This window comes from Pediculus humanus, genomic scaffold (assembly GCF_000006295.1).
Source record: "Pediculus humanus corporis 1103172107644 genomic scaffold, whole genome shotgun sequence".
NCBI classification, from domain to species: Eukaryota; Metazoa; Arthropoda; class Insecta; order Psocodea; family Pediculidae; genus Pediculus; species Pediculus humanus.
Window position 1 is genome coordinate 362,165 of NW_002987255.1, and position 19,123 is coordinate 381,287.

The 19,123-nt window shown below is 24.8% G+C and overlaps 2 protein-coding genes across 2 annotated transcripts; both read left to right on the top strand.

Moving 5' to 3' along the window:
* Positions 1–1,132: 1,132 nt before the first annotated feature.
* Phum_PHUM269250 (Calpain A, putative) lies at positions 1,133–9,065 on the top strand (the record flags this gene model as incomplete). The annotated part of the gene is made up of 11 exons (XM_002426694.1): positions 1,133–1,259; positions 3,530–3,602; positions 3,942–4,116; positions 4,253–4,455; positions 4,781–5,096; positions 5,844–6,261; positions 7,300–7,505; positions 7,594–7,751; positions 8,164–8,330; positions 8,495–8,848; positions 9,025–9,065. The coding sequence occupies 11 exons, from the start codon at positions 1,133–1,135 to the stop codon at positions 9,063–9,065; spliced, it is 2,238 nt and encodes a 745-aa protein (XP_002426739.1).
* A 987-nt stretch (positions 9,066–10,052) lies between these two features.
* Positions 10,053–13,711, top strand: Phum_PHUM269260 (axoneme-associated protein mst101, putative; the record flags this gene model as incomplete). The annotated part of the gene is made up of 8 exons (XM_002426695.1): positions 10,053–10,178; positions 10,316–10,592; positions 11,207–11,319; positions 11,666–11,829; positions 11,916–12,156; positions 12,403–12,582; positions 12,983–13,150; positions 13,418–13,711. 8 exons carry the CDS (start codon positions 10,053–10,055, stop codon positions 13,709–13,711), a joined length of 1,563 nt encoding a protein of 520 aa, XP_002426740.1.
* Positions 13,712–19,123: the final 5,412 nt, after the last annotated feature.

Consider the following 19,123-nt stretch of genomic DNA (forward strand, 5'->3'; position numbering starts at 1 on the left):
GTTTTGCAATTGACCGATAGGTATTCAGTGATTTTATGAATAATTGTGACCTCACATATTATTTACAAAATAACAAAGTCTTGAGTTTTTCTTTCTTTCTTTCTTCTTTTTAAATGAAAAATTAATGTAAATTAATTGAAATTTTACTTAAAATATGTTATTTTTTTTTTTATGTTATGTTTGTTTTTGTATTTACTTTACGTAGGCTTGCACGTTTAAGAATTATTAATCTGAAAAAAAAAAAAAAAACAAAATTTAATTTTAAATTGATAATATTAAGTGCTATGTATATTGTTATTAGGCTTAAACAAAGTTTTTGTTTATACTTTTTTTTTTTTTTTCCATTTATGCTTAAAATATTTTTATTAAAGGAAAGGAAAAACAAAAACATACACACACTCGCGTACTCCTTTTTTTTTTTTTTTTGTTAACGTATTACTTTGTTAGGTTTTTGTACGGGTCGCAAAGCGTATAATTAATAAAACTAAAGTAATAATAAACGTTTTAAATAATTTAAAAAACTCAATTAGTTTCATTTAAATTTTAATTATCATTAATTAATTCACTATAATATGTAACCATGAAAATTTTTTTTAATGTCATGAATGGTATATTACAAAAAAAAAAAAAAATCAAGTTTTTAAATTATTTTAAGTTCATCACAACTTTTTTTACTGTTATTTAATATTCCATCGGATTTTTATAGGTTGAAGTACATAAAGAAAAAAAAAAAAAAAAACAAAAGTAAACATGCACGACTAAACAAACATGATGACAAGTGAAAAATGAAATAAATTTGACTTCTTTTTTAACGTTTGTCTTGAGTTTTTTTTTTATTGATTTTTAAAATCTAAAATTGTTCCGTTATTTATAAGGAAAAAGAAATATTTCAATATATACGTGTTTACAATTAAATATATATATATATATTTGTAACCGGAAAATATTTATTTATTTTGTACGGGTACGCGTGTGTAAAAAAAATTGTTTTTTTTTAGGAAATTTTTTTTTTTTTTGTGTGTGTGTGTGTTTTATTTTTCCGTATAAAGAGAGATTTAGAGAGAGAGAGAGAGAGAGAAAGAGAGGAAAAAATAAAAAAACGTTAAAATATACTAAAAATGTGATATGAGAAATGAAATGCTGCAAAAGTGAACTGGATTTGAGTTCTTGTCGTACGATGCACCAACCTTCAATTGGATGGAACAATGTGAACGGAAACATCAATCAACTTGGGGGGAAGCCTAACGGTCATTTTCAAAGTAAGTACAAAAATTGACCTCAGCAACTTCACCGGGGTCACAACAACATTGTAAAACAACACGCCAGGTTTAAAAACCGGTTCGAAACACATGGTTGAAAATTTATTTTAGTTTTATTTCTCGACACCGGATTAATAAAGCGCTTCCATCGGCTTACAACATATTACTTGTACTTTTTTTTTTTTTTTTCCCGTAAAAAGTAGAATTTTAAAAAAAATAAGGAAATAAAATATATTTGTTTTCGAAAAGGGGGTTTTTTTCGGTTGTCAAGAAAAAAAAAAAAAAACAAAAAATTTTAATTAATTTTATAATATTATGAACGTTAATCAATATTTAACCGCATGTAGTCATAGTTTAATAATAATATATATATATATAAATAGTCATTAATAAAATGATTACATATATATTATTATTATTAATAATTAATTAATTAATTTTATAGATTTTCAAAATTTCGAATTTAATTTATTAAAAATATTCAAATGTTTCAAAGTTATTTATTTATATGTAAGGAGGTAAAAAAAAAAAAAAAAACTTTTTATAGATTTAAAACCGGAGCAAATCCGTTACTAAAAAAAAAAAAAAAAGTAGAAATACAAGAAATGCGGTAACATACTTAAAATGAATACGTTAAAATCGTTAAGTATCGTGAAAAAAAATAAAAATTTCCATTTGAATCCTGAATAATTCTTTAAAAAAAATAAATTTCAATTCAATTTTAATTGAAATATTAAATCAGATGTCGCACAAAATATTTTCTATTAAAAAATTTAAATAAAAATAAAATTTACAAAGTTTTAACGTGTTATATAAAACTAATTATTCATTGAGGGCGTAGAAAATTCTCACGCATTCTTATTTATTTCATTGATTATTTTTTTGTTTTGAATGAAAAAAAAAAAAAAAAAAAATTTTTTTGTTGTAAATGAGAAATCGGTGATGATGGCAAAAACCCGCAACGGTTTACCGTTATCAAATTACCTTAACGGAAACAAAAGGGCTCTTGGATAAAGAAAAAAATCACGTTCAATTTTTTACATGTTATATTTTTTTTTAAATTAATCGTGAAATTGATTGGTTTGTTATAATTCATCGATACGTATTCATTTTATATTATTAATAATCATCTGCTTCTATACCTTATTTTAATTTATCGATGCGTGTTTAAAAAAAAATTTTTTTTTTTTTTTAATTAAAAAATGGCTGCTTTGAATTAAAAAATTGATTATTTTTTGTCAACTTGGAAAAAAAAAAAAACAACGGGTTTTATAAAAAACTTTTTTCATTTTAAATATTTTTAGGCATGTTATTTATTTTTAAATTTTTTACAAAACATAATACAATCATTGTTCTAAAAATTTATTCGAAAAAGAATAAATATTTACAAACATTTATAAATATAAACATATATATATATATATATATATATATATATATATATTTTACAAGCAATGGGTAAAAAAAAAAAAAAAAAAAATGTCAGGCAATGTTATATAGGATAAATTATTTCCTATTGGTTGGATATAATTTAAACATGAATTGACATCCTTTTTTTTTTTTTTGACTCGTTTATGATTTTTCCTTCTTTTAAAAAATTTATTATTATTATTATTGTTGTTTTTTTTTTTTTGTTAAATATTATTTTCTTACTCATTAATAATGATTAAAAACGTTTCAAGATCTAAAACCATCTAGTTTGAAAAAAAAAAAAAAAAAATTTTTTTACGTTGTTATGTTTAATTACATAAAATTGATTATTAATAAATTATTAAAAAATAAGACAATAAAATAAAATAGAGGTTTTATTTAAATCCGAGATAATTCGAGTCGAGGGATTTAAATTATTATTAAAATATTTGTTGTTGTTGTTGTTGAAAACCATCGGATACAGATTGTTTTTGATTTTAAAATATTAACCCAAAATAATAATATCGAGTATATACTTGTTCAGGTACTTATGAATAAGAAAAATAAAAATAAAATGAAATATGTATTAAATTAATTTTCAGGCACTCAATAAATTAAAAATTCTCAAGTTTTCTGTAGTAAAACTTATAATGTGTTTGCGCCACCCATTATTTTTATTATTTTTATTATTTACTCATTTATATATATATATTTATCTAAACCCGGTAAAATGTTTATTTTTTTGTTTATTATAAAAATAATGTGATTCTAAAGGGTTTTCATGTTTAAATTTTTTTTTACGCTTACTTAAAACTAACGTATTTGAAAATTTATTTATTTATTTATTTTTTTTATTTCAGATGGATTAACGTCGAGACCTTGGTCAAATGGTATACTGCCTAGAGCAGATGATAAACAATCAACGCTTTCCAGGTAAAACATTTTTCTTTTTTATTATTATTATTATCATCGCACAATATTTGTGTGTTTGTCTTTCTTTTTAAGTTCCCTGTCGTAAAATTTACGTAATCCAACTTATATAATAAATCAATCACGATCATTACATCGAATTTTAAATTGAGCAATATAGTAATTCCTCGGTACTTATTTATTTTATTTTTTGTTTAAAACTATAAGTAATTATTTTTAAAGTAAATGAGTAAATATTAATTTTTAATTTACAATAATTTAAATAAATTAAAAAATTTCACCGGTTTTGAATCTTTTAAAATAAAAAAATATCATTTCGGGGGTTTTTTTTTTTTTGCCCAGGTATTGGACTGTTGAGAGGCCAAGAAATGGAAAAATCAATAGTTATCATGCCGTGAAAAGAAGTTGCAGGGAAAGAGGTATTCTTTTTGAAGATGCCTCGTTTCCCCCCAATAACAGGTCTTTAAGTCTCCATAAAAAATTACCCTTACAACCAATAATTTGGGCGAGACCTCACGTGAGTTCCTTTCATTTTTGTTCATTTTCAAATAAAATCACATTCACGATACTTTCACTTTATATATATGTATATAAAAACTTTTAAAAAAAAAAAAAAACACCCCTGGATATATGAAAAATTTATAATATTTTAGGAATTGTGCCAGAGACCGAAATTCACGGTCGAAAATTGTTCCGATAATTTAGAAAATTCAAGGTTTGACATAGAGGTTGGAGAATTAGGAGATGTTTGGTTATTAGCTGCCATCTCTTCTCTTACGCTTACCCCTAGATTTCTTGAAAGAGTGGTGCCCCCGGATCAATCATTCGATTCAAATAATTATTGCGGAGTTTTTCGGTGGGTTACATTAATTATAAACAATTTTTTTTTTTTTTTTTTTTTCAATAGTGCTGGTTGTTGATAAAAAAAAAAAAAAAAAAAAAAAAAAAACTAATTTAAATTTGTTTAACACGTTATTGCTAATATAGGTTGGTTCAAATGAGAATTTTTATTAATTTTCCAGATGGCTAAACATTGGAAATTACATCGAATTCATTCATTTATTTTAGTAATCATTTAACGTCGCCATTTTTTATTTTTTATTTTGAAAGGAAAAAAAATAAAAACTGATAAATCAATTTAAATTGATGATGATTATCTATTTACTATGTTTTTAAATTAGGTTTAGATTTTGGCATTTCGGAGAATGGAAAGACGTGCTCATAGATGATCGTTTACCGACTTTTAGAGGCAGGCTAATTTATATACATTCTTCGAATCCCACCGTTTTTTGGGCTGCACTCTTAGAGAAAGCATATGCAAAATTATACGGATGCTACGAAAATTTACATTTGGGTTTCACGACTCGAGCTTTTCAAGATTTAACAGGAGGAATCGTTCAAAGCTTCGGATTGAATAATCAAGAAAAATATTTGACGTTTCAAGTACTCAATAGCGCCGTTCCTAGGTCGACTTTAATAATTGCCAGTATAAATCCAGTAAGTAATGAGAAAAAAAAAAAAAAACAAAAAAACAAAAATTCGTGTCTAATAAAAATATATTTAATACGTGTACATTTTAATTTATTTTTAGTATAATACGAAATAAGAAAATTTAATTAGAAAAAAAAAAAAAAAAAAACGTCGCTCAATTCTAAATTTAACATCATTTTTTTAGTTTAAATAATAAAAAAAAAATAGTTCATGCATCATGCATACTCTTACAAAAAAAAAAAAAAAGTTGCATTTTCTGTGTTCTTCCATGTAAAATATAAATTACATAAAAAATTAATGTCATTTAAATGACTTCAATGCCGGTTAATAAAAAACAATATAATGTTTTTAGATTCAAAACAAGGTCGTATGTATGGTTTTTAAAAATAATAATTAAAAACATACACTTGTAAAACGTAGAAAAAAAAAAAAAAACTGTCATTTTTTAAATAAACAATTTACAATTTCAAGTATTTATTTAAAATTTAGGATAAAATTATTTGATCGTAAAAAAAAAAGTAAAAATTAATTATTTCGATTAAAATACATTTGAGTTAGGTGTTAATTAAATCAATTTACTTAAACTTAATGAATTAGATTTTTAAAAAAAATTTTTTTTTTTGACGTTCATTTTTTTTATTAGTGCAATTAAATCGTCGAAAATGTCATTTTGACTCGGTAGAACTAAACATACCCTTTCGATTTTTTTTTTTTAAAAAGTAAATAAATCTATGGTTGAATGTTTGTTTACAGGAAAAAGAAACAAAAAGGCAATTGAGGCTTCGAAATGGGTTACTAACTCAAAGTGCTTACAGCGTAACCGGATTAGCCCGCGTTCGAAATCATTTGGGAGAAATTCCATTAGTGAGACTGAGAAATCCGTGGGGCAAAGGTGATTGGACGGGTCCGTGGAGTGAAAGAAGCTGGGAATGGGAAGGTCTTAACGATCGAGATAAAGAAATCCTGAGCACAAGAGCTCAAAATGAAGGAGAATTTTGGATGTCTTTTGAAGACTTTGTTAAAAATTTCACTCACTTGGATTTGGTTCACGTGAGTCCAGATGACTGGATGAACGAACCAGCCTTACAAGCAAAACAACCTTGGAGGGCTGTCCTGGCCAGAAGAAGGTGGAGAAGTGGTTATAATGCCGGAGGATCACCTATTTACATTGGTGACTACATTTTTTTATACATTTCGTGCCTTACGTTTGAGCTATTTAAATTATTATTATTATTATTATTATTATTCTCTCTTACGTCCAACAACGCTTGGTGTCGGGATTCGCGTATTCATTCATTTTTGAAAACTCCAGTGTAGTCTTTGAGTGAGCGGTACATGCGAGCTTTTCTTTAAATTTTTTTTCAGATCAAAATTGCTGCACATTCATATAATTTCTTAATCTTTTTTTTTTACGGGATTTTGTTCTTTTGTTTTTTTTTTTTTTTCCGTCGGTCGCAAAAAAATTTAGGTTTTTATCATAGAAAAAAAAAAAAAAAGTTTTCTCACATAGCGCAATTTGTTGTACGATTTTTTTTTTTTTTTTAAATCCTTGAAAATTCTCTATTGAGGCATTGGCTCTTAGCGTCGTAAATCGTTTCCGTTTTTTTCTTTTTTCCACATCCTGGCAATTGGATTAAATTTCGCTCTTTTTCGACTGTGGTGTCTTTTTCCGCCCGGTACTTTTATTAATTTACACATTATTGTCATTTTGAATTGGGCATTTATCAATTCCATTTTCTTTGTCTTTCAACAAACGATTTGCTTTGCTCTTTTACAGATTCTTCTTCTATCTTCACTGTTTGGGTTAAAATGGAGTGTGCCGTTGATTGAATTTTTTATTTTTCCCATTAGTCAATATTATAATTACAATTAAAATTGATCGATTTAAAATTCTAGTTTTAGTTTATTTTCTATGGTGTATTCGAAGCCGGAAATAAAATTTTTACTGATAACATGCATGTGACTTAAAGAAAGAGTGAAAATAATTGAGAGACAAAAAAATTTTACACGTAAAAATATTTGTGAATTAAATGCGTGTAAATCATCATCATATATATGTATATATATATATATATATATATATATATATATATATATATATATATATATATATACACTCTACGATTTATAAGTTTTCATTATGATTGATGTTGCTTCTTCGTTCATAAAGTTTTCTTTTTTTTTTTTTTTTTTCCGTTGTGATTACCAGAAACAACAGCCGTGAATCCGCAATTTCGAATTCAAATTCCTCGAAGCTCGGGTAATAAATGTCACGTTGTCGTTTCTGTAACTCAGCACTACGAGACCTATTCGATAGATAATAAAAAAAGAAAGCCTCCTTTTGCTATTGGTTTCGCAGTTTACGAAGTTCCACCGACTACAGTCAGATTGACTCAAAATTTCGTGACGGAACACGTGGGTTTCATCATTCGGCTTTTTTTTTTTTTTTTTTTTTTTTTTTAAATTACAATGAACAATCATCAATTGATTTTTTTTATTACAGAAACCTCTTGATGTCACTAATCATTCGATCGCGAGAGAAGTTGTGACTTTTTTTACATTGCCTCCTGGAGATTACATTGTGGTGCCGCAAACAAATGTTCCAAATTGCGACAGCAAATTTTTACTGCGAATATTTACCGACGAACAAAGTAATATTTGGTAAGGTTATTTAATCTTAAATTGAAAATATTTCCCCTTTTTGCGACCTCGTATCAAAGATTTAAAAAGGTCGTATATTTTGAAGGCATACTGTTGCAGGTACAACACGTTTACGAGAGCAACGTACTCTAAAGGTTCCTCTTTGAAAGTAAATCGATTTTTGCGTGAGGATGAATGAGGGGAGGGGAGGGGGAAATGTCGCCGTTCTTTATATTGATTATAAATAAATTACTATTATTATTGTTATTTTCTTTTTTACGCTTAGAAACATGTAAAGATATTTCTTTTTTCCTCATTAAATGATTTGTTCAAACTTATTAAAAACAAAAAAAAAAAAAAAAAAAAGGAAAAAACCAAAAAATGCCTCAATAATTTATTTCAAAAAACTTTCTTTTTTTTTTTTTTGTTATAGGGAAGTGAATGAAGACAATATGGTTTTTCGTAATATATCAACCGAATACTTTGAAGAAGCTGTGATACTGCCTGATGGGAAACCCCTTATTTCTAAATTATTGCTCAAATATCCTGTGGAAGTGGACGCTGTTCAACTTCAAAAAATACTCAAGTCTCATTGGAAAGGTAAATTAGTAATTTACTATATATAACGCAGAGCTACAATAATTTATTTTTTAGTTTTCTATCACGCGTATTATTTAATTTCAACCACACATTGATATACATATGCTTGTGTACATTAAAATCTTTTACAAATCCTTAAATATTTTATTTGTTTTTTTTTTCAGCTTATCTCACAGAGAAACCTAGTCTAGAGCTATGCAAAAGTCTGATAATGTTAAGAGATTACAATATAAGTGGAAAAATCAATGTTTCCGATATTCCAATTTTAATACACATACTTCAATTTTGGAGAATGGCATTTCAAAAATTAGACAAATCTCATGGGAATAAAACAAGCAGTTACAATTTAAGAACATTGCTATGGGAAGCAGGAACAACTGTTTCCAATAAAGTTTTAGAATGCTTGGTACTAAGATTTTCAAAAAATATGGTTTTAACATCTGAATGCTTTGTAATGGCCATGGTTAGGCTTTACCTGGCACACGAAAGATATCACAGTTTAGATACAAAAATGAAAAGTAATCCTATTACTTTAGAAGAAATGATCCTTATGACTATATACTCATAAATTAAATTAAAAAATTTTATTCTGATCAGTTTGATGTTACAAAATGGAGAGAGAGAAAAAAAAACACATTCCGATGATTAAATTACTTGCTTTATCATGAATTGATTACTAGTAATTGAAAAACAGAAAAAGGTTTTAAAAAAGTATCACATGTGTTTTTAATGTAAGATGTTTCTATTAAAAAAAAAAAAAAAAAAGATAAATATGATTCTGGCAAAAGATTAAAATTAGATTTGAAAACAATGCAAAGAAAATATTAAGTTGCCTAGCAAGAATTCACAAGTACCTGTATTATTTGTTAATGTTGTCTTCAAAACTGTATAGAAATATTTTAATACCAAAGATTTGAATATTACAGTTTTTTTTTTCTTATTAAAATAAATTTTTTATTTATCCTGTAGGCCTTAAAATATTTTAATTAATTTATCGTCATGTATATTCGATATATTTTACATTTAAATTATTTAATAAAATGTGAGTAGTGCATTATTATTTAAACGAATAACAACAACTAATTTGCTACTTGATAAAATTAACAAAAAAAATTATTTAATGCTTTCATTTAATTTATTCATATTTTAATTTAATTAAAATTTTACAAAATATAAAACTTACACAATCCTTTTATGAATCTCTTTAAAGACTTTTTAAAAATAAAATGCTTTGAAAGTTTTTTGTTTCACAATTATTCTAACGTACGGGGGCTTTCTCGAAAAAATAATTTTCAATTAACAATTTTTATTACGATTTGGAAAAATTACTTGTTACTCGAATTGGATTAATCAATAATAATTACCAAAGGTATTTTTCAATATTTAAAATAAAACGTGAAAAACGAAATATTTATTTATGTTTAATTTTTATTAATTATTGAATAAATCACAAATTACTTTTCGAATTTCACATTACTATCGATATGATGTTTTAATCAAAACAATTGTGTTTGAAAACAAAACAATTGTGATTCAAAACTTCTTGTAAGAAACAAAAATTTCCCTTTGCATGCATGCGAAGGGAAATTTTTGTTGGCTGCACTGCAAATTCAGTAAGTACATTGCAGTGTGTGAGTTATAAGTAAACTGTACTTCAAAAGTCTTTTCAATTTATCGTTTAATTAATTTTTTTTTTTTTTTGTCATTTATCACTCTGTAAAAATGCCGGAGTTTGAAAATTTTGAAGATGATCATAATGATCGCTCATCCAGATTAACAAATGATGACTTCAGACGTCTTTTAATGACTCCGAGATCTAGTGTTCCCGCTTCAACTCCTTTAAATATTGTAAGAAATTGAAAAGTTTTTTTTTTATTTATTATAGTTATAATATATTAAGTAATAATTATATTATATTATATATTATTTTATATTATTATTTATATCTTATATTAACTGTTTTTATAACTATGTACTATTTTTAGTCTGCGAATTCGAGCAGAGATAGAGATGGACCTAAAAACACAATTAACATGGCCTCTTCTACATCGGAATCTGAAGATAAGGCTGAAAGAAGAAGGAAGAAGAAAAGCTTTTATGCAAAGTTGAAAAAGCAAGAAGAAGATAAAATGGCTGAACTTGCTGAAAAATACAGAGATAGGGCGAAGGAAAGACGTGAAGGAGCTAACCCTGATTATCAAGTTGAAGACCCTCTCACTGGAGCCAGTGGATACCGAGCTGTGGCTCCTGATATCAAATCAGGTAAAATAAATTTTTTTTTTTTTTTTTTAATTTGGGTAACAGCATTACTTGCTTTTGTGCTATTCTTCTAATGCTTCCACTCGTAATTAGAAATGAGTGTATGAATTAAAATTATTGAACATTGTAAATTCGTTTTCTTTATTATAGTGATAATTTATAACTTTTGTCTTTTAAAAGGTTCTTAATTTGTTTTTTAGTTATTTGAAAATATTTCAATTTTTATTATATATAAAATATATAATAATATGTAAGTAATATATTAATATAAAATATTATATATAATTATAATATATTATAATAATATATAGTATATTATAAATATATTATATCATATTAATATAATATATAGTATATTATAAATATATTATATTATATTAATATAATATAATATAAACTATAAAATTAATTATGTGGATTTAAATATGTATTCCTAATTTAGATATATATATATATGTTTATGTAATATTACGTTTTACTAAAAAATTATAGTTCTGAGAAAGGGTTTATTTGCAGGATTTTGAACTTACTTTGAGTATTTTAAAGATTATTGTTTAGACCTTTAATTTTTTTTAATTTCATCAAGGTTTAAATTATCTCTTGTTTGTTTTTAACAGGTTTAGATGCTGCTGAAAGGAGAAGACAAATGATTCAAGAGTCAAAATTTTTGGGAGGAGACATGGAACACACTCATTTAGTAAAAGGATTGGATTATGCGTTGCTTCAAAAGGTCAAATGAATTTTTCATGTGATTAATCAAAACTTATTATTAGTTTATTAGTATTAGTATCTTTTATTATTGAAAATCCTCACTGTTCACATTCATTTAAATTTTTTCTTATTTTTTTCGTTTCCCATGTTGCATGTTTTTTTTTTTTTTTTATTTTTTTTTTTTTAATTTTTATTTTATCATGAAACACCCTTAAACTATAGTTCTATATTTGCTGTGATTTACAAATAAAAAGTCAATATGTTCAAGAGGGCACCTTTAATACCTATTTGATATTTGTGAATCATTGAATATCACAATAAAAAAAATTTCTTTTAATTAAAATAAAATTTTCTTTTAAATTTAGGTACGTAGCGAAATTCAACTACGTGAAACCGAAGGAGAAGAAGAAGCAGAAAAAATGATAAACAATGCGGCCTTAAAAAAAGAAAAAAAGAAAACCAAAGATGATACTGAAGATTTGCAATTTAAAACCGTTTTAGCAAAAAACGTACACAGATTTGCGATTAGGTATTAATGATTTAAAAAAAAAAAAAATTATTTTAATTGTGTCACGTTTGAAAATTTTCAACCTAAAATTGTTTAATTATTTACAGATCTAAAACAATCGAGAAAAATGAATTGTTCGCGCCTGGCAGAATGGCATATTGCATCGATCTTGAAGATGAATTGGCCGATAGTGATATTCCAACAACTTTAATTCGAAGTAAAGCGGATGTTCCACAACTGGAACAATCAGCCATACTCACCACGAATGATATCGTTATAAATAAGTTAGCTCAAATTTTATCTTATTTGAGACAAGGATCCAGACATGGAAAGAAAGGAAAAAGAAAGGTACGTTTATTATTTTTATATTTTTTAGTTTTTTATAATATATTAATATATATATTTCAATTTTCTATTTAACTGCGAAGCTTGTTATTAAGCAAAACGAATATTTGAAATGATGGGACGATCGTTTTTATATGTATATATCTTATTATTTATTTTTTTGGTCTTTAAAAAAAAAAAGTATTTTGAAGAAGCGTGAAAATGGATTTTTTAAGTTTAAAAAAATTGATAATTTTTTTTTTTCTTTAGGATAAAGGGAAAGAAAGAGGAAAAGTTACTGATGAAAGTATTTACGGTGACATCGGTGATTATGTTCCCAGCATGGTTAAAGACAAGACAAAATCTTTAGAGAAAAAAAGAGGAAATTATTTTGAAAAGCCGGAAGATGATAATAAAAAAGCTTGGGATTATGTTCGTCCAAAATCGGATGTAAGTATTTTTTAGTTTTAATTAAATAATAATAATAATATTAATCATTTACTATTTTCACTCGTAATTAATAAAAATTTCATTTAAAATTCAATATAAAGTCGTGATTTGTATTGCGATTATACATTTTAGTCATTTAAAAAAATTTTTCACGGTTTTGGAGTAAAAGTCTTCAAATTGTTTTTTTATTGAATGAAATATGAAAAATTTGTAATCATGTTTTGAAACATAAATTATTGAACATATTTTTATTTGTTTTTTATTTAAACAATTTAAAAATTAAGAAATTTTTTTTCTTTTTTTTAATAACTGGTCAATGCAAATCAATCATTGACAGATAAAAGATTATAAAGTTCATAAATGAAAAAACGGTAAATGACATTGAATTATAATTTTTCAGAATTCCGTTTCGAACAAGAAGGAAAAATCGCGGGATGGAGGATCAGAAGGTATACATAAAACGGCCGCTCAATTATTAACAAAATTAGCTGCAGAACCTGAAGGCTATGCTGAATGTTATCCCGGATTAGATGAAATGCAAGATGCCATTGAAGATTCCGACGACGAAGTAACTTTTTTTTTTTTTTTTATTCATTTAATCCAGGTCTTATTTAATAATAATTTATATTTATTTATTTTATTTTATTTGATATCTTTTTTAAAACTACACAAAAAATTTTTTTATTATTATTTAATTAATGAATCTGTGCGTTGGGATATAAATGAAAAAAAAAAAAAAAAAAAAATGTGTTACATTTTTGAGCGATTTTTTTTTTTAATTTAATTTTATTAATATCAAGTTTGTAGTAAATTTATACATTTTAAATTTTTTCAGGTTGATTACACAAAAATGGACTTGGGAAAAAAAAAGGGTCCCATCGGTAGATGGGATTTCGATACCCAGGAAGAATATAGCCAATATATGAATAATAAAGAAGCATTGCCCAAAGCTGCTTTTCAATATGGTGTTAAAATGGCAGACGGAAGAAGAACAAGAACTAAAACTAAAGAAAAAAATGAAAAGCAGCAATTAGATCGAGAATGGAATAAGATTCAAAACATAATTCAAAAACGAAAAGTTCCGGCTAACAAAGATGAAGTTTCAGAATTTAAAATTCCTCGGTATTAATTTATACCTTGGAAAAATTTTAAAGTTTACGTGAGTGACATTTTTTTATTTTCTTAACATAAATTCTTTTTAATAAAAAGGAAAAAAAGTGTTGTAATTAATTCTCTTTGATTTAACAATAATTTTACAATTACAATATTGCAGCTGAGAAAATAATGTCGTATAAATAAATTCAAATAAAAAAAAGAAAAAAACTATGAGAGAAAGTGAAAAATCGTTTAGATGGTTTTTTTTTAAAGAGTTTTATAGAACGAGAAATGCGTTGCAATGTTTAAAGAAAATCCATAAAATTTAGACAATCAGTCATCAGATTCTTTGAATTAGTACGGAAAATGAAATCTTTAAATATTCAAAGTTTTTTTTTTTGTTAGCGAGTTCAAAATAATTCAAACAAGAAAATCTTTTGAATACAGTACACACAAAATGAACAGTTTTTCAAATTTTTTTTTTTTATCGATCATTTAAAAAACTTTATTTATTGTGTTTACGTTCAGTTTCGAAATATTTCTTCGTGTTTCTTTCTTGTTAAATTTGAAATACTATTGCCAAAGTGTTTGCTCTTTTTTAAAAACTGAAATTAAAAAATTAATTTCACTTTTAAAATTCAAAAAAAAAAAAAAGGAAAAAATCAATTACGTTTTAGTGAAACCAACGTGATGCTATCTGTAATTGTGTGAATTAAAAGATACAATGGAAAAAATTGATGATGATGATGATGATGTGGTGCGTATCTCGGGTAAACAAAAAACCGTGATAATTATTATTAAATGTAAAAATTTCGGAATCGAAATCGTCAGAATTTAAAAAAAGTGAAGAATAAAAAACTATTCCAAGTGATGAATAAATTTTTTATAATTCCCGGTAAACTCAAATTATCATCAATTGAAAATGACAGGAATCGTCATTCATATAGAAATTTGGACCATCTTATTCAGCTCCAGAAAAATGTCGACATCTACTCTTCTCGGGTCAGGCTACGTTTTCAAAGATGGAGAAAATGGGATATTTTTGTAAGTAAATTTTTTCTTTTTATACTAGTATTTGGTAAATCTGAATTAAGATTCAATTTCATGAATAATTTAAATTATTAATTATTATGCGTTTTCGGCAAAGGTAAACATTTTTATGGTAAAATTTTTTATGCAATCATTGCGAACGTTTCTTTTCTTTTTTTTGAATAAATGTTTAGTACACTGGATGAGATTTGTTTATGTGTTAAAATCATTTTTATTTGGGTTATTTTAATTGATATGAAACCCTTTATCGCGGGTTTTATATATATATTAAAATGGTATTATTTTGATGAATAACAATCGGAATAAATGGCGTAGTAAAAAATTAATTTTTGTTTATAATTTTACTAGATTACAATCGGGTCAAATTTGAATGAAAATAAAAACTATGGCAAACATTTTCTCATGGTTTCAAGAGTTCATATTTTTTTGCCTAGTGCGAAGTTTTTTAATAATCCGAGTCCTCCATTCTTAATGACTCATTTTAATTAATTCATTTAATATTTTTCATGCATGTCCGTGTTGTTGTGTCACGTGTGTAAATTTTAATTATTTTATATATATATATATATATATATATATATATATATATATATATATATATATATATATATATATATATATATATATATATATATATATATAAAATCGATACCAATTAAATTTGATTTACATTAGTAATAATAATAATGATTTTAGTATTAAATAAGGATAAATTATATACTTTGAATAATTGAATAAAGGAAATTTATTGTTAGATAGAATGAAATAAAAAGCCGAAAGTAGCTAAAATATTTAACAAGGTGTTGTTTACCTCAACCTCGATGCCATTACGATTCGTTAAGTCAACTGCAGCCAAACCTTGACCGATTAATATATTTTGATTCAGTTTGTAGGTTTTTTTTTTTTTTTTTTTTATTATTTACCTCTTATAATATATCAATATATAAACTTTATTATATATATATATATATGGATATAAAATTATAACAATGTTAAAATTTTAACTAATGTTTTCAACTTTTATAAATACGCAAAGTTTTTTTTATTTTAGTAGTGCGTATTGTTAATCTTTATTTTTATAAAAAAAAATGAGAGAAAGAAAGGGGGAAAAAAAAACTGTTTTTGACACTATTTATTAATTTTACTTGAATTTACTATATATATATATAAATGTTTTTTTTTTATTTTATTTATTTAATAGACATTGAGCGTCGTAATTTGAATAAAAGTTTGATATGTTATTTAATACGTAAAACAATATAACGTTTATTCATCGAAAGACTTTAAATTTTGTCATAATTGGACCGTATAATAAAATTATATTTTTTCGGCGTTTTTATAGTAAAGACCAGTTCAACTGATAACATTTGGGTCTTTTTCTTTTTTTCTTTTTTTTTTTTCAGCTCGAATAATTTGTCGTCGTACAAGTTATTTCTTTAAATCATTTTTGTTTATTGTTTTTAGTCGGATATAAGAGTAATAAATAATTTTTTAAATTTCATATTAAATATTTGATTTTAAATAAGGATTTAGTTTTGAAAAATTGGAGCGCGGATGATCGCCTTGAAAAAAAAAAAAAAAAAACATTTAAATTTGCCATTGCTCGGAGTTTGTTAATAAAATTGTTTTTATTTTTGGCTTGAATCCATCAAATTTTTTAAAAATCGTCATCAGTGAAATAAACAAATTTCCTTTTTTTTTTTTTTTTTTTTTTTTTTTTAAATAGTTGCGCGTAGCCGCATGCCCCTTATGTGACCCTGTCTCTTACTCATTCATTCCTATCAACAAGAATAATAATTTAAAATCAGTCGCGGTTTCAATTTCCAAATTTTTAAATGTTTTTAAAATTAAATTATTATAATATTCGAGTCGATGATGAAATAAATAAACACTTGTTTAATATATATAAATAGTATTAATTTAAATTATTCATATAATAAGGAAAAAACTTTTTTTTTTTTTAAATATACATATATTATTTGAAAGGGTAATTTTTTTTTTCTTCAATGTTTAAAACGGTCCTGATATTGAAAAAAAAAAAAAACGTTTCTGAAACCACGTTGGAGGGCCTGCAACTGCAAATAGTGCCGGGGAAAAACGGTCTCAGTCATCATTACTGTCAGTCAGTCAGTCAGTCAGTCAGTGTTGGTTCGTAGGTCGTTGCGTGAGGTCATCGTTTAGTGTTTTTTCCATTCTATCGTCATTCAATTTTTTTAATTTTTAATTAATTTTTTTTTTTTCTTTCCTGTTTTGCTAGTTTTATTTTTTATTTTTTGGTTGTCATACGGATATATCATAAGCGTAAGTTTTTTGAATAAATTTATTTGTTCTATTTATAACTATAATTATTTAATTCAATAAAGACAAAGAGGAGGGGAAAGAGGGAGTGAGAGTGTGTGGAAATCCATTATATTCGGCGCTGAAAAATATTAATGAAAATTTTTTTTTTTTAAATTAACGAAAACGAAACTACAAATGTTAAACATATTTTGTATTCAATGCCAAATTTGATGTCTGCAAAATAATCACCTTTTTTTTCTCATTTTCTTTTATTATTGAAACACGTGCCTTAAAATACAATAATGGCGGAGCGGTTATTTAATAATAATTTCGCTTCAGGTGCGTTATTGATTTGCATAATAAAAAAAAAAATAATAATAGTAGTAATAAAATTGAGTTAAACATTTATTGATTGGCAAATATCATTTTCCAGGTTTCAGTTTAAACAATTTTTTTTTTTTCTTTTAAAGGTTCAATTTGATTTATTTCCCTGTCAAGTGACTATAAAGATTACGTTTTAACTGTTTTTTTGTTTTTCTTTTTATAAATTGGTTTCTTTGATAAACGGTCATTTCTGGGTTAAACTATCAACTCCTTCCTACGAATTAAATTCTTGACAAAAAAAAAAAATATCAGCAATGGTTGTTTTATTATTCGTAAACAAAAAAGTTTTTATGTTTTAATAAATTGTTTTGGATTCATTGGCGAACACAAAAAAAAAACAAAGAAACTTTTATATTAAATACACACCCACTCACACACACGCGCGCACAGATATACATAAGAAATTAATAAGGGAAATGAATGATATTTTTTTATCGTAATAATATAAAATAAGTCTTTATTGTCTATCTCGGAATTCATAAAAATTCATTTGCTCAACCTTACATGACATTGAAAAAAAAAAAAAAATATTTTTTTTTTCTTAAAAATATTATCATTATTATTACTAATATTATTATTTTTTTTTTCAGATTTTGATTGTAAATATGCCTGATCAACGAAAGAAAAATTTCACTTCCATTTTTTCAGGTTCGTAATAACTTGAACATTAGCACTAACAATAAAAGGTTGACCTTTTACGAATGATGTCAATGTTTTTTTTTTTTTTTTATTCTTTTTCTAACGCGTGCACGAGTAAATATAAAAAAAAAACTATGGTGGACATTTTTTTTCTGTTTATTTTTCTTTTAGCTATTGATATTATTGGCATATCTTTTGACTTATTAACAAGTTTAAATTAATCACAGAATTTTGAACGCTGTTAATTTGATATTTTATTTCAAATAAAACTTTGTCGCGATCGTTCCTAAAAAAAAAAAAAAAAGAAAAAGAAAAAAAAATTTACTCAAACAAACGTATATAATATTTTTTTTCTAATTTATTCAAGGTTGCATCAATTAAAAATGCCATAATTTACAACTGTTTAATTTTTAATTTTTTGTTCCAATTTCCAATAGTATAAATGGATGGTATATTTAAAATGTTCTTTAAAAATTTTTTTTGCAAGTTAAAGTTATTCTTTTATATTATATACGTATATATATATACTTGAGATGAAACTCTTGGGATTTGTTTTGTTAAAAACAATTTATTTATTTATTTTTAACGTCGTTGATAAAAAAAGAAAACTATTAACAATTATCTAAAGTTCCAAGTTAAAATTGTTCGTTTTGAATTTTTAGCCATTTTTATGTTCATCATAATTATTTTCACTTTTCCACGCGATTCAGGATATCATTTCCCCAAATTTTTTTGTGCTTTTCTTTTTTTTTTTTTTTAAATTTGTATTTAATACGAAGTGAAGTAAATTATATTTTTTTATCGACAACGTTTATGATAATCTCTCTATTATTATCGATGAATTTATTCGTTATATATATTTACATATGTACGCATATATTTAAAAAATTTTTACTGCTATATATATGTAGATTTTTTCTTTTAACAACATTTGACGTTATCAATTTTGACGAACGTTTTTTTTAACGATTTTTAAATAAATGATTATTAACACGTTTACGGATAAATAATTTACCGCATGCTTAAATTAAAATTTAATTTTAAAAAAAAAAAAAATGAATTTAAATTTGACGTTAAATCATTATTCTTTCTT